Here is a 12,500-nt window from a genome sequence, read left to right as displayed (position 1 = left end):
CCTTTCCATTTGCTTGTTACACCGTTAATTTTAACACAGTTTTTACGCCCGATGAAATAGGACTAAGGACAGGTGAGAGAATCCGTAGGCTTCAAGTTTCTTAATCATTAGCGTACGATGCATCGAGTCAAATGCTTTACTCATGTCCGTTAACAAATCCGCTATGCATTCCTGGTTATCCATTGCTTTTCTCCAGTCCTCCGTTACGCGGATTAGGTTGGTTTCGCAGCTGTGAGTTTTCCTGTAAGCGGACAGTTTACCATATAAATGAGTATCAAGTCTCTCTGTGATTTGTTTGCTGAGTAGTCATTCAAAAACGTTTGCTACTGCGTTCAGGATTGTTACAGGTCTATAATTTACACAGTCAGCCCTGTCTTTCTTTTTGAAAACTAGGGTCCAGACTCCCCTTTTCCAGCTACTTGGCTACTGCCCACCTTGAATATAAGTGTTAAAAAGTTTAGTTAACGAAGGTGTAAGACTGACGGCCGTTGAGTTTAGGATTAAGGTGGGGATTGCGTCCCAGCCCGTGGCTATAACTCGTTTTCCACTGCGCAAAAGTCTATTTTGTTTAATTTGAAGTGAAGACTACGATGAGAATGACGAATGGCGTCCACGCTGAAATGCATGTTGAAGTCGTCTTCGTCAAGTTGTAGGACATGCTGGCCTCCAATTTCATTTGCCATTGCTGAGACGTAATCTCCAAATACTTCCACTACATTTCTTTGGTCGCTAATTATGCTTCCGTTAATCCGTATGGAAATGTTTGTTGTGTCTCTACTTTTCGAACTTAGAAATGGGTGAAAGGTCTTAAAGAAATCTCTAGGCTTCATTTTTAACTAATAAACGAAGGGGGTAGTTTTTATAGAAACTGTGGTGCTGCGTCGGTGCGGAAGTAGTATACAAAAATTTAGTTTTGTCAACCGAGTTGATAATGTAAATTGACCACCGTACAGGGATTCTAAAGGCTGACGTTTTGAGCGTTAGTCCTTCGTCAGAGCGAATCGAGGAATTATGGGTTGTGTGTTGTTTTTATTGTGGAGTAGGACCTACGCTATTGGTGGTAACATGGCAACGCGTAAAATTAATCCTCGCCCCATTCTTCTCGCCGGCTTCGCCGGCTCGCGTTTACAAGTGAGCCTGCTCGCAGGCTAGGTTTGCAATGTCTGCCATGGATTGATTTGCATAATTTTCCTCGTTCAAAAGTTCTTTCTTTTAATCAACCAGATCTTCTTCATCAGCGACGAATAAGTCGCTGAAATGTGGCAATTCACAAGAATTGTGAAGCTTGGGTGTTTTAGATAGAACTTTATGATTGCTGACGACATTTTAAGGCATTTTATGTGAAACCAGTAATAATTATTACATTCCGAACACAAAATTGCATTTTGATTATTCCGAACGCTCTTGCCGCAGTCTTTACAAGGATAATTAATCGGTTCAGGATTTAATTCCACATCGCCACATATCTTTAACATCAAAGGATTGAAGCTGCTACGTTGGTCAGTAGAATGCCAATAGTGTAAGAATGTCCACGACAACGAACTTTCCTTCTTGTGCTCGTAAGTCTTTTCAAACAAGTTCCGATTGCTAAATTCTCGAGAATATTTTAGATCTACGCCGATGGAAAGTTTCTTTCTGGCATGCTTTGAACAGGCACAGTGGTTCTTCCATTGACTGGTGTGCATTTTAATGGTAAGCACCAAGGATAGAAGTAGAAAATTCTTTAAAACAACGGAGCTTGTTCGCGCGGGACTGAATGTCGCCATCTTGGTTGTCATAGGAATTTTAGACGTGGCTCGTGCAGTTCATGTATCAGCTGGTTTGAATCCAGGAGGCATATCACAATATAAGTAAAATACGATCGTCAGGGTGAGTGTAGTCTTTAGAAGGATTGTTTAGGATGACATTGACTGAGGTTTCGACAACCTGAGCGGAAGTCATCTTCAGAGTCTAAGTGATTTGTGAGTAACGTCAGAGTCATTTGTGTAACGTCAGTGTGATTGGTGCGTTTCGATCCGTCTATATTGGTACGCACCAATCACCGTTTATTCTTCAAAGCCAATTACATCTGGGCTCAACTGACAGTCTACCAATAACATCACCAACAAGTTGACCAATGACATCTACGGCCAGAGCTTTTACAGTGTCTACTGACGCTACACAAATCACTTTGACCCTGAAGATGACTTCCGCTCAGGTTGTCGAAACGTCAGTCAATGTCATCTCAAACAGTCCTTTTCAGGACTACACTCACCCTGACGATCGTATTTTACTCAATTATGATGAATTATGCATGTATTGTAAGAGGTATCTTTAAAAAATACGCATCATCATTTGCCCTTCTTTCTTTGTAGAGTATAGTTGCGTTTTCACATATTGACTTACAATCCTAACTAAGTAATTTAAATAAAAATCTGTATTTGAAACGAGAGTTTTCGTTGGCTGCAGTGATAATTTTGACGGGAAATACCTTTTCATTCGCAAAGCGAACGCTAGCAACACATATCAATCCCGAACTGTTGCTTCTTTCATTTTTATTTATGCGTGAGCATTTAAGCTTTAAAATTTTGCTGTCACGTCTCGGGTGGTCGAGCCAAAATGCTTACATGTTAAAACGTTGTCGTGCTTACCAGGGTTACCCTATCTGGCCACGCGAGACAACTCGCCTCCCCGAGTTGTCTCGCCCTACTCATGTAAACGGTTGATAGAACTTTTAAACAAATGACTGGAAAAATATCTCGCCCAGGGTAACTCGGGGCGTGGGTTATCTCGGGGACCCGAGACCATATAAACGGGGCCAAAAACAAAATCTCTCGCTATTGTTTAAACATCAAGGAGCAGAATGTCAAGGTAAAATCGCAGATAAAGCCGAATCATTCGTGTTATCAGATGCAAACAACGATTTTAAGACGCCAATAGGATATGCTTATATCTCCAAGAAAAATGGACTTTGAAAAAAGTCTAGCTTTACAGCAGCTACTCAACCATCATTTTGTAAAGAATTGTGTCGCTAAACTATTGTTAAGCGCTTTTGAAAACAATGTCAAATTTGCCGTTCGCTGCCTCTCTGTCATGCTCAACTTATTCCCCGATCGTCGCAGCGCTAATTCCACAATTTGGCTTCTTTGGATTTACGACTTGTTGCTTCCGAGTATATTCTAGAGGACTTAACACAACTGCAAACGTTATGGAGCCAGTGGAAGTGGGACGATCTAGTAATACATAAAACGTTTGCCAAATCCCTTACGAAGTACAACTAAAATGTCTTCTTTTAGACAAACCATTCTTCCGATGCATCCTCTGTACTCTTCCTTAAAAAAAAAAAAAAAAGTATAAAAAAGTCATTGCAGACGAAGCAACGGTATCTGAATAACAGAGTCTTTAGAAATGATAGCCTGTTCAAGTCCTTCTAATTTGATCAGATATTCGGCGATTTTACCGGAACTATGATTTGCAACTCTGTAACCAATCGGAGCGAGGCCCAAAGAGCTCTATTGTTTTACGACCAATAAGAGAAGAGAGAGAAAAAAAAAAGAATTTGGCATTTTTACATGTAATCCGACAAGAAAATTTATCATGCTCTCCTTCCCCGAGATGAAACGTAGGGAGGAAGGGTATGATTTCAGGCTACGCTGATGACGACAATGTTAACGTCATTTGCAGTCACTCAAGAACAAGAATTAAGACCGTGGCCCTGAATTGTTTTTCTAGATGTCGACGAGTGTTCATCGGGAAAACATAACTGTAGCACTAAAGCAGTGTGTACCAATACCGAGGGTTCATATAACTGCTCCTGCAAGGAAGGTTATACTGGAGACGGACGGAATTGTTCAGGTGAGCTGATGGATGTTAATCTCTTTTCAAAAAATTAAAGAAAGTAGCTGCACTGGAATTGTGCTCGAGTTAGATTATTTAAATTTTAATCATTGCTTTATTCCATTTCGGTGACAATGCATCGTTCTTGCATTCTTGTTGATGTATGGGTTTCCTTATATAGTCACTAAAGCCCCATCTTCAGCCGACAGGCTTTTCGACTGTTTGATTCGCATTGCTTATCGTAGCGATCTGATTGGATGAATTTCAGCTTAGACAGGATTTTCATATATGAAAATTGTTCCGCGGCACGCAATGCCTGTAGGGTGAAAGTGGGCCTTTAAAGAGATCACCTGATTTTAACTGACTCCTTCTACGAGTCAAAACATGGTGTCAGAACATAAACGTCTGTTTTGAGCAATACGAACTTTTTCACGTATACAAAACGGTGTAATTGCTGTTCCTTTCCTCTGTTTGCAATTTCGAAGTGGTCCATGTGTTCAAAGTGTAAGAAGATGACGACACAACCCAGAAAGACCCTTGTGGAGTCGAGTGTGCAAATTATCGCGCTATATACACTTAGCACATGTACAGTACCACCTCCTGCTCCCCTTTATCATCAGCACGTTATTTCGCCTAGTTTTCCGCTGCCAAGTACGGCGACGTTGCTGGCAACCAGCGCGTCGTCAAACACCAATGGATTGATTACGGAATAGCAACAGGCCTCCATAAGCGAGAAGAATCGCTCCGTCTTGCGACTTTGAGATCTGCAATGGGTAAGGAATGTCTACAAATTCTACTCAACCTAAACCTCTCAGAGCAATATATGAATATGAAGAAGATAGATAAATGCTTGGAAGCCCCCAGCAGAAATGTAGCATATTAAAACTAGATATTCAATTCATGTGTGTAACAAGGCGAAGAATCTGTTCAAAGTTACGTCACAAGATTGAGAAACTTGGCCGCGTTCTGCAAGTGCGAAATACTGACAGACGAGTTTATCAGGGCCAGGCTGGTGCTCCGCTTAAAGAGTCAAGTCGAGGAGAAAAATTCTGTAACGGGAAAAAAAATCTCTACGGAAAGTCATACAAATGTGTATGTTACAGGTAAATTTGAAATTCAGGTTGAAATGATTTCAACCTAGGTAAATTTAATTTTAAACTAGGTTGAAATTGAAAGTAGGAAACATCAACAAAAAGTCCATCAATTGTTAGCAAGTATGTGTATATTGGTAAGTAAGGCGGTGCTGAAAGTAAGGGGATGTGGTTAGCGTACGTTCATGAGTCTAAGCAAGTAAAATTCTTCTTCTTCTTCTTCTTCTTCTTCTTCTTCTTCTTCTTCTTCTTCTTCTTCTTCTTCTTCTTCTTCTTCTTCTTCTTCTTCTTCTTCTTCTTCTTCTTCTTCTTCTTCTTCTTCTTCTTCTTCTTCTTCCATGGTAGAATGTTGATCATGTTTCTTATCTGGGCTATTTTTTGTTTCTTTCCATGGTGGTATGCCAAAGACCAATTCAGAAGGAGTTTGTTTTGTTGCTTCATGTTCCACAATGTTCTTTTCTAAGAAGCTTCCCCTAGTACTTGACACCAATGATTTGGACGATGTTTCTTTTCTTTTAAGATATTTCTGACGTTTTGCTTCACTGTTTGATTGTTACTATCCACCAAACCTTGAGTTGATGGTTTTCTAGGAGCTCCATGAAGTTGAGTGGTGCCATTGTTCTTGCAGAATTGGGACATCAGAGAATTCTTAAATGCTCGTCCATTGTCAGAGTGTATTTTCTGAGGGAATCCAAATTACCAGCAGTATTGAGACAGGCATTCCAATACATCTCCGACTTGCTTTTTTTTCAATGGATAAAGCCATGAATATTTTATGAAATGATCAATCATGTGGAGAATCCAATTGTGTTTGCGATGACATGAACATGTACATGGTAAGTTTCTAAGGTCAATTAGGTCCATTTGCGAATGTGTTAGGCATCCTTTTGCTTGCATAGGGGCTATCACAGGCTGTTTTGCCTGGTGGTACTCGACTTTTGTTCTTCGTGCATTGAGTAGATTTACACAAAGAGTTGTTTTGCTTTTTGGGATACGGACTCGTAGTTTCGCTTGATATACTTGTCCTTCTTGTCTTTTCCTTTGTGCGCAATATTCGAATGGGCTTGGCAAATAACTTGGTGTAGTTGACATTTTTGAGGAGATTTTTTTTCCGTTCTTGCATAATATTTTGCCATCCTCCAGTTTCCATTCATTTCTTTTGATAATTGCTGCGTCTTGATATACTTGTCCATCTGGTCTCTTCCTTTGTGCTCAATATTCGAATGGGCTTGGCAAAGAACTTGGTGTAGTTCACATTTCTTAACCCTTTTCTTTCCCGTTCGTGGATAATATTTTGCTACCCTCCAGTTTCCACCCTTTTCTTTTGATAATTGCTACGTCTTGACTTGCCAGATTTGTTCTGTCTTTGCTGTCTTCATTACCACTAACCACTTCACTGCATGGTTGTAAAAGTTGTCGTCAATAAAAAGGGTTATTTTGCTGCTTCCTTTTCTCTTTTTGGAAGCTTTAACTTCACTCAATGTTTTGTAGAATATCTCTGAATCAACACAACCTGTGTTAGCCAGTTTACGAAACATACAGGGCCACGCATTGTGCAATAGTACACTTTTGCATAATTTTTAAAACAGTTGATAAATAACTTAGGTTAATTAAATTCACCTAGTTTGATTTAAATTCACCTAGTTTGATTTATTTTAACCAAGTTTGATTCAAATGGACCTGAATTTAATTTCAACCTGTAACATGTACGTCGAGTGAAATCGCGTCCCGCCAAATGAAGGCAGTTCAAGGTGTAGAAGACAAGCAGACAAAAAAAAGTAAGTAAGTAAGTAAATAATAAGACATTTAGCGAGAAGAAAACTACAGATAGAAATCGTCTAAGAAGACAGATGGAGGAAAAGCGCCCGACCCAGAATACAAAACCGGAAATTCCTTCCGTGTCAAAATGCAAATATTGTGGGCGCAAACAGCGTCATGTAGGGAGAACAGAGTGTCTCGCGTTCAAGCAAACCTGCAGCAACTGCCAAAAAGGGGTAATTTCGCGTCATCAAAGAAGGTGAAGCAGTTCGATCAGCTCAGATGACATTTGCCTGCGAGTGGTAACCGTGTCACTGGTAGAGACCAAAGCAAGACAGTGATTTGCATACAACAGTTTCTTCAAGTCAGCTGAAGAAGACTTTACAACGACTCTAGCATTAAGTTGGAATTTTTTGGTGGATCAACATTGAAACCCCTAGGTGAATTTACCTACTAGTCCTGTACAGCGGCAAAAGGCAGACTCTGAAGTTTCAAGTGATTTGACTCACGTGTAAGCCCTTGATATCAACTGGGACTTACGACAAGCTACAACTCATCCAACTCAATATTTCTGCCACTAACAGTCTTCGCCAAATGAACTATAGTCCACTTGAAACCTATCTCTCCAAGGAAGAACTTTTGAGCAAATATCCTGAAGTTTTCAGCCGGTGCCTGGACTAGGGCATATTGGAGAGGCAAAAATTGTGGTCGACAAGAGTGTTACACCAGTACAACAAACGGATATAAAGAAGAAGATCATGGAATTAGAAGAAGAAAATATTAGCAAAGCCGTTAAGCCCTGTTATCGAATAGATTAGCAGTATAGTGCACGCGATAGTAGCCAAAATTCACAAGATTCGGATTTGCATGCTTAGATTCCAAAGATGTAGACCGGGCCATTCAGAGTCCCAAGTTCCAAGTGCTAACACTAGAAGACCTTTTACCTGAGCTCAGTACAGCTAGTCTAAGAATTTTCAGTTGTTTCTTTTAATGCAAAGGATGGAATTTATCTAGTTAGCAGCGATGAAGAGAGTAGCAAGTTAACTAGTTTCTGGACACCCTTGGGAAGATACCGTTACCTAAGCTTACGAATGCCCTTTGGCATACGTTTGGCCCCAGAAGTGTTCAAAAGCAGGTTACAAGAGTGCCTTGCAGACCTGCCAGGTGTAAAGGTCATCAGAGATGATATCCTTCGTTATGGTGAAACTGACGAAGAAGCCCTTCTGGATCACGATCATAATGTTGTCCGTTTACTGGAACGAGCCAAACAAGTCGAGAGTCCAGCAGCCGCAAGCAAAAGTTAAATTTTTTGGTTTGTTACTTTTACAGATGGGCTGAAACCAGATCCATACAAAGTCACTGCCATCAAGAACGTGCGGAAGCCTACATTTGAAGTACTTACCTCTCTTGGCTTTGTCAGTTATCTCTCTACATTTCTTTCCAAGCTTTTAGATATGTCATCACCACTGAGAGAGTTCACAACTGACCAATCCAAGTTCACCTGGGCAAAGAAACATGATGAAGCTTTCTCTACAATTCAACACTTGCTTGTTCTAGCTCCTTTTCCAATGCTTAAGTTTTACAGCATAGAAGAAGTCACCATTCAGACGGATGCTAGTGATAAAGGACTTGGAGCCGTGCTTCTTCAAGGTCGACAGCCAGTATCCTTCGCGCCAAGAACTCTCTCAGACAGACTGCCTGGCGATAGTTTTTGCTTGCAAAAGGTTCAGCCAATTTGCAATATCTGGCGAGTAGAGAGAAGTTTTCAGTAGAAACCGTTTACAAGCCTTACGAATCTATGTTCAAGAAGTCACTGTTATCAGCTCCTTGCTGTCTCCAAAGGATGTTTCTCAGACTTCGACGATTCAACCTTTCAGTCAGTTAGAAACTTGAATCTCAGTTGTTCTTGAGCGACAATTTGTCTAGAGCAGCGCAGCATCAAACTCATAGGCCAAACTAATCATTTCAAGCATTCTCCTTGGAGGTAGAGAGCCTAGACCCATTGCAAGCCTTCGAGGTGGCACCAGAAAGACTGGAGCAGTTACAACGTTGTACAGGTCAAGATGACACTTTGCAAACCTTAAGGAGGACAATCCTGATAGGATGGTCTATGCAGAAAGATCAAGTCCCAGTCATGTTCCGAGAGGACTGGTCTTACCGTGATGGGCTTACCGTACACAACAGCGTTTTATTCAAAGGCTCAAGAGTAGTCATCCCTCAGATACTAAGATCTCAAGTGAAGTCCAGAATACATTCTACCCATTTAGGCGTTTGCCTTCGTAAAGCTAGAGACACTGTTTTCTGACAAGGCATAAATGCTAAATTGTAAGACCAAATCAAACAATGTTCAATCTGAAATGAACTTCAAGTCAAGAATCAGAAGTGTCCAATGCAGCGCCATCACCTTACTGACCTCCCATGGAGTCGAGTCACTGCCGACCGAGAAAGCATGTTTTATGAGTCAAATGAGTCAATGAGTCGTGAGTCATGAGTCAATGAGACTCACAGTCAATATAGCAATAATTTGTTGATTAAGCCTAAGCCCTCGTTTCAGTGATTAGGCCTAAGCACTCTCTGAAATTTTAGCTTCCATTTTATGGTTTAATTAACTGCACTAACTCGATGACTCATTCATTCATTGACTCATGACTCATTGACTCATTGACTCATAAATACTTAACACTCCTGCCGACCAATTCAAACTTTATGGCAAAGAGTACTTAGCGCTTGTAGACTTCTATTCAGGTTTAATCGAAGTGAAACAGTTGCAAAACATCAAATCCAGCCATGTGATTGTATTTTTAAGGAACAATTCAGCAGATATGGCATTCCGGAAACACTAGTAACGGACAATGGACTGCAATTTACAAGTCACGAGTTTCATCAATTTTAACGTGACAGGGGATTTCTCCGTGTATCATCCTTCCGACATCATCACAAGGCAAATGGGAAAGTCGAGTCTGTAGTCAAAGTCGCCAAGTCCTTAATCAAGAAAGCATTCAAGGACAACAAAGATCCTTGGGTAGCCTTATTGGGACTAAGAAATACAGTAACCGAGTCTCTTGGAACAAGCCCAACTCAAAGGTTGATGTCTCGCAGCACCAGAACCCTACTACTCACAGCTACCAATTTACTGTACCCTAAGCTTCCAGGAAATTTTACGGAAAGCTGAATTTAAAGAAACAAAAAGCTAAGTGGTACCATGATCGCTCTTCCTCCAACCTACCAGAAATAGAAATAGGACAACAGAAAGACCAGCCCTGAAAAATGGGTTACTGTCTTGAGAAGTTGTCAGACAGATCTTATATGATGAAAACTAATTCAGAAAACCAAATCCTTCGCAAAAACCGAGACTTCTTGAAGCAAGCTGAGAATCCAGCTACCTTTTCCAAGCCAGGTGAAGTCACTGAAAGTCAGCCTTCAAACCTTGGGAACAGCGCACAGACAACAGTACCAGAACGAACCGGGGTAATAAGGCCACCCTCTAGGTTAATGACTGTTACTTAGCTCCCAGTTTTATAAAAAAAAAAGGACTGAGACTGCTGTAGATTTGTGTTCAGCAGTTAACAGAGTCACTTATTATTAAGACAGTTGAAAATTTCCGTTTTGTTTTCGTTCCTTACTATAGCCTGTTTCCTTTTGTTTTGTTAGCATCTTGATCAGGCTAGTTCAGTTCTTAAAAAAAGGGAAAATGTTACAATATATAGCTTTTGCATTATTGTGGATACACGCGTTTCTTTATATGGTCATTAAAGAGATCACGTCTTGTTAACTGGCCTACCGTATGTGTCAAAACAATATCAGACAAAACTGTCGCAGATATTTGGTGCTGTACGGCTTAAGTAATAATCTTCCAAGGTGTCTTTCGGTTTAGAAGAAGTTTCGAATTGACTTATCTGTCATTGCTCTGTTACGGCAGTCAGTTGATCTGTTGATTTTGTGTAGTTTGATCAATCACTCGCCCCTATTTGCTGTGGAACTTAAAGTATTTAAGCTACACAACTCAAAGCTTCGTTCCAAAAAATATTTATCAAGTATACATTATTAGTATTTTGAGTTACAACCAACAGAGATAAACTCTGAAAAACTATCCAACCTCCGAATTGCTATCCATTCTTCAGTTTTGCCTTTTCCTGCCTCCTTTCGTATTAGTCGTTTTATTCTAATCTTCGTTTAAAGTGTCGAGTAAATACTTTTACGTTTCGTTTGATTTGTTTAACAGTTTTCGTACCACAGCCGTTTGGAAGCTAGTCAATCTTAACAATCAACTGATTAGTATACTGCAAGAAATTTTTTTTAAACTGGTACAACCAACTCATTCAGTACTAGGAAGGCAAGTTGAACATATCGGAAGGAAAAACTACGTTTTTCTAGCCGGTAAGGATTACGTGCACCTACCAAAACGCTCAAAGTAAATTAATTAAAATTGAACAAAGAATTTGCTCAACCTTTCGATGACTAGTTCGGATGCTTTACCACTGTACTAGGACAGTTCGTCTCCTGCAAAGGAGCACTCAGCTTTTTTCCGAGTATCCCCGAGTCACCATTGCAAAATATCATCTCGTTATTTCCTCTTACCGAGACAAACAATTTCCATCGCAGTCATTCATTTCAGTAGCGAGAATGCACCGTTTCGACATTTTCATATCGAGCTCCTGCTGAGAAGCGTGTACACGATGATTTTTGGATTGATTTTACATCGAAGTCAGACTCTCAAGGACTAATAAGTCCTGTATAGTTAATAATTACACTTGGAGTGAACAACGTCTTGACAAGAAAAGAATCTTTTTCTTTTCCTTCGTTTTCTTTTTTTTTATGAACATTTTAAAAAACACGCCAGACTGCGAAAAGACAGAGAAATACATGAAGTATGTCAATAGCACGCTGCTGCTTATGTTTTTCTCCAGTAACAACCTATTTTTACTCCAACATCAGGAACAAAGTCTTGCAAGCACATCCGGGATATGAATGTCTCCAATTGGAAAGAGGACGGGTATTACTGGATCGACCCGGCCAGTAATGGAACAGATCTGAAAGTTTTCTGTGATATGACTACTGACGGAGGTAACGGATAAGAAAAATCTTGCCACGATTAACTATACTTTAAGTACAGAACTACCCTACTGCTAAGGAACCGAAACTCTATCTCAAATGAGTGATAACTTTTTTGGCACCTGCCTTCCCTTACTCTCGCCCAGTCCACTAAGACCCATATATCTAATCAACCCTGCCTTAAGGCGACCACCAAAACTGTCGTCGGACGCTTAAGGGAGGCAAGAGTCTACAAGAAGTCAGGCCACATGCAGTATATCTTTTAGCTTCTTTTGTAACTGCTTAAGGTGAAAAAGTAGCTGTTATGATCTTTGCAACTTTTAGTTCTTTCTATTCGACAATTCAAATACAAGAAACTTCATATGTTCTCAAAAAATGTTTGTTAATGACCTTTGCCTGCTTGCAGGCGGTAGATGTTGTTGTTGTCCCGAAACATATGTCATTAGACACCATATTGCGGGTGTATTTCATAATTAATAAGTGAATAAGTGAAGTTAGTGTAGTCCTGAAGTCCTGAGGACTAATGAATGAGTTGCCGGTCCCCAGGCCCCTTCGTTTTTCCCCTATATTTGCAAAGACTTCTGGGATCGCCAAGGGCCAAACAAACCAGTCGATTGCGCTACTCGAGTTAAAATACGCGACTACAAAACGTCCAAAAAAAGGTATTTGTAGGATTTCAAGAAATATAAATCGTTTGAGTTTAAGAAGTAGTCATAGGTGGTGGCGATCACCGTGCAGTGAGTGTATGGATGCGACAATGACCGTCGATATTCAGATCAAACT

General features: G+C 40.3%; 1 protein-coding gene across 1 annotated transcript in view; it reads left to right on the top strand.

The window, feature by feature from the left end:
• LOC138033202 (uncharacterized) overlaps positions 1-12,500 on the top strand; it is a 44,197-nt gene that overhangs the window by 27,508 nt on the left and 4,189 nt on the right. Inside the window, exons 4-5 of the mRNA XM_068880967.1 lie at positions 3,712-3,834; positions 11,601-11,729. Of these exons, the coding sequence (XP_068737068.1) occupies positions 3,712-3,834; positions 11,601-11,729 (252 nt within the window). The remainder of the gene's footprint in view (positions 1-3,711; positions 3,835-11,600; positions 11,730-12,500) is intronic.

This window comes from Montipora capricornis, chromosome 14 (genome assembly GCF_036669925.1).
Source record: "Montipora capricornis isolate CH-2021 chromosome 14, ASM3666992v2, whole genome shotgun sequence".
Taxonomy (NCBI): domain Eukaryota; kingdom Metazoa; phylum Cnidaria; class Anthozoa; order Scleractinia; family Acroporidae; genus Montipora; species Montipora capricornis.
The sequence above is the reverse complement of the archived record's forward strand: the minus strand, read 5'-3'. Positions and strand labels throughout refer to the sequence as shown.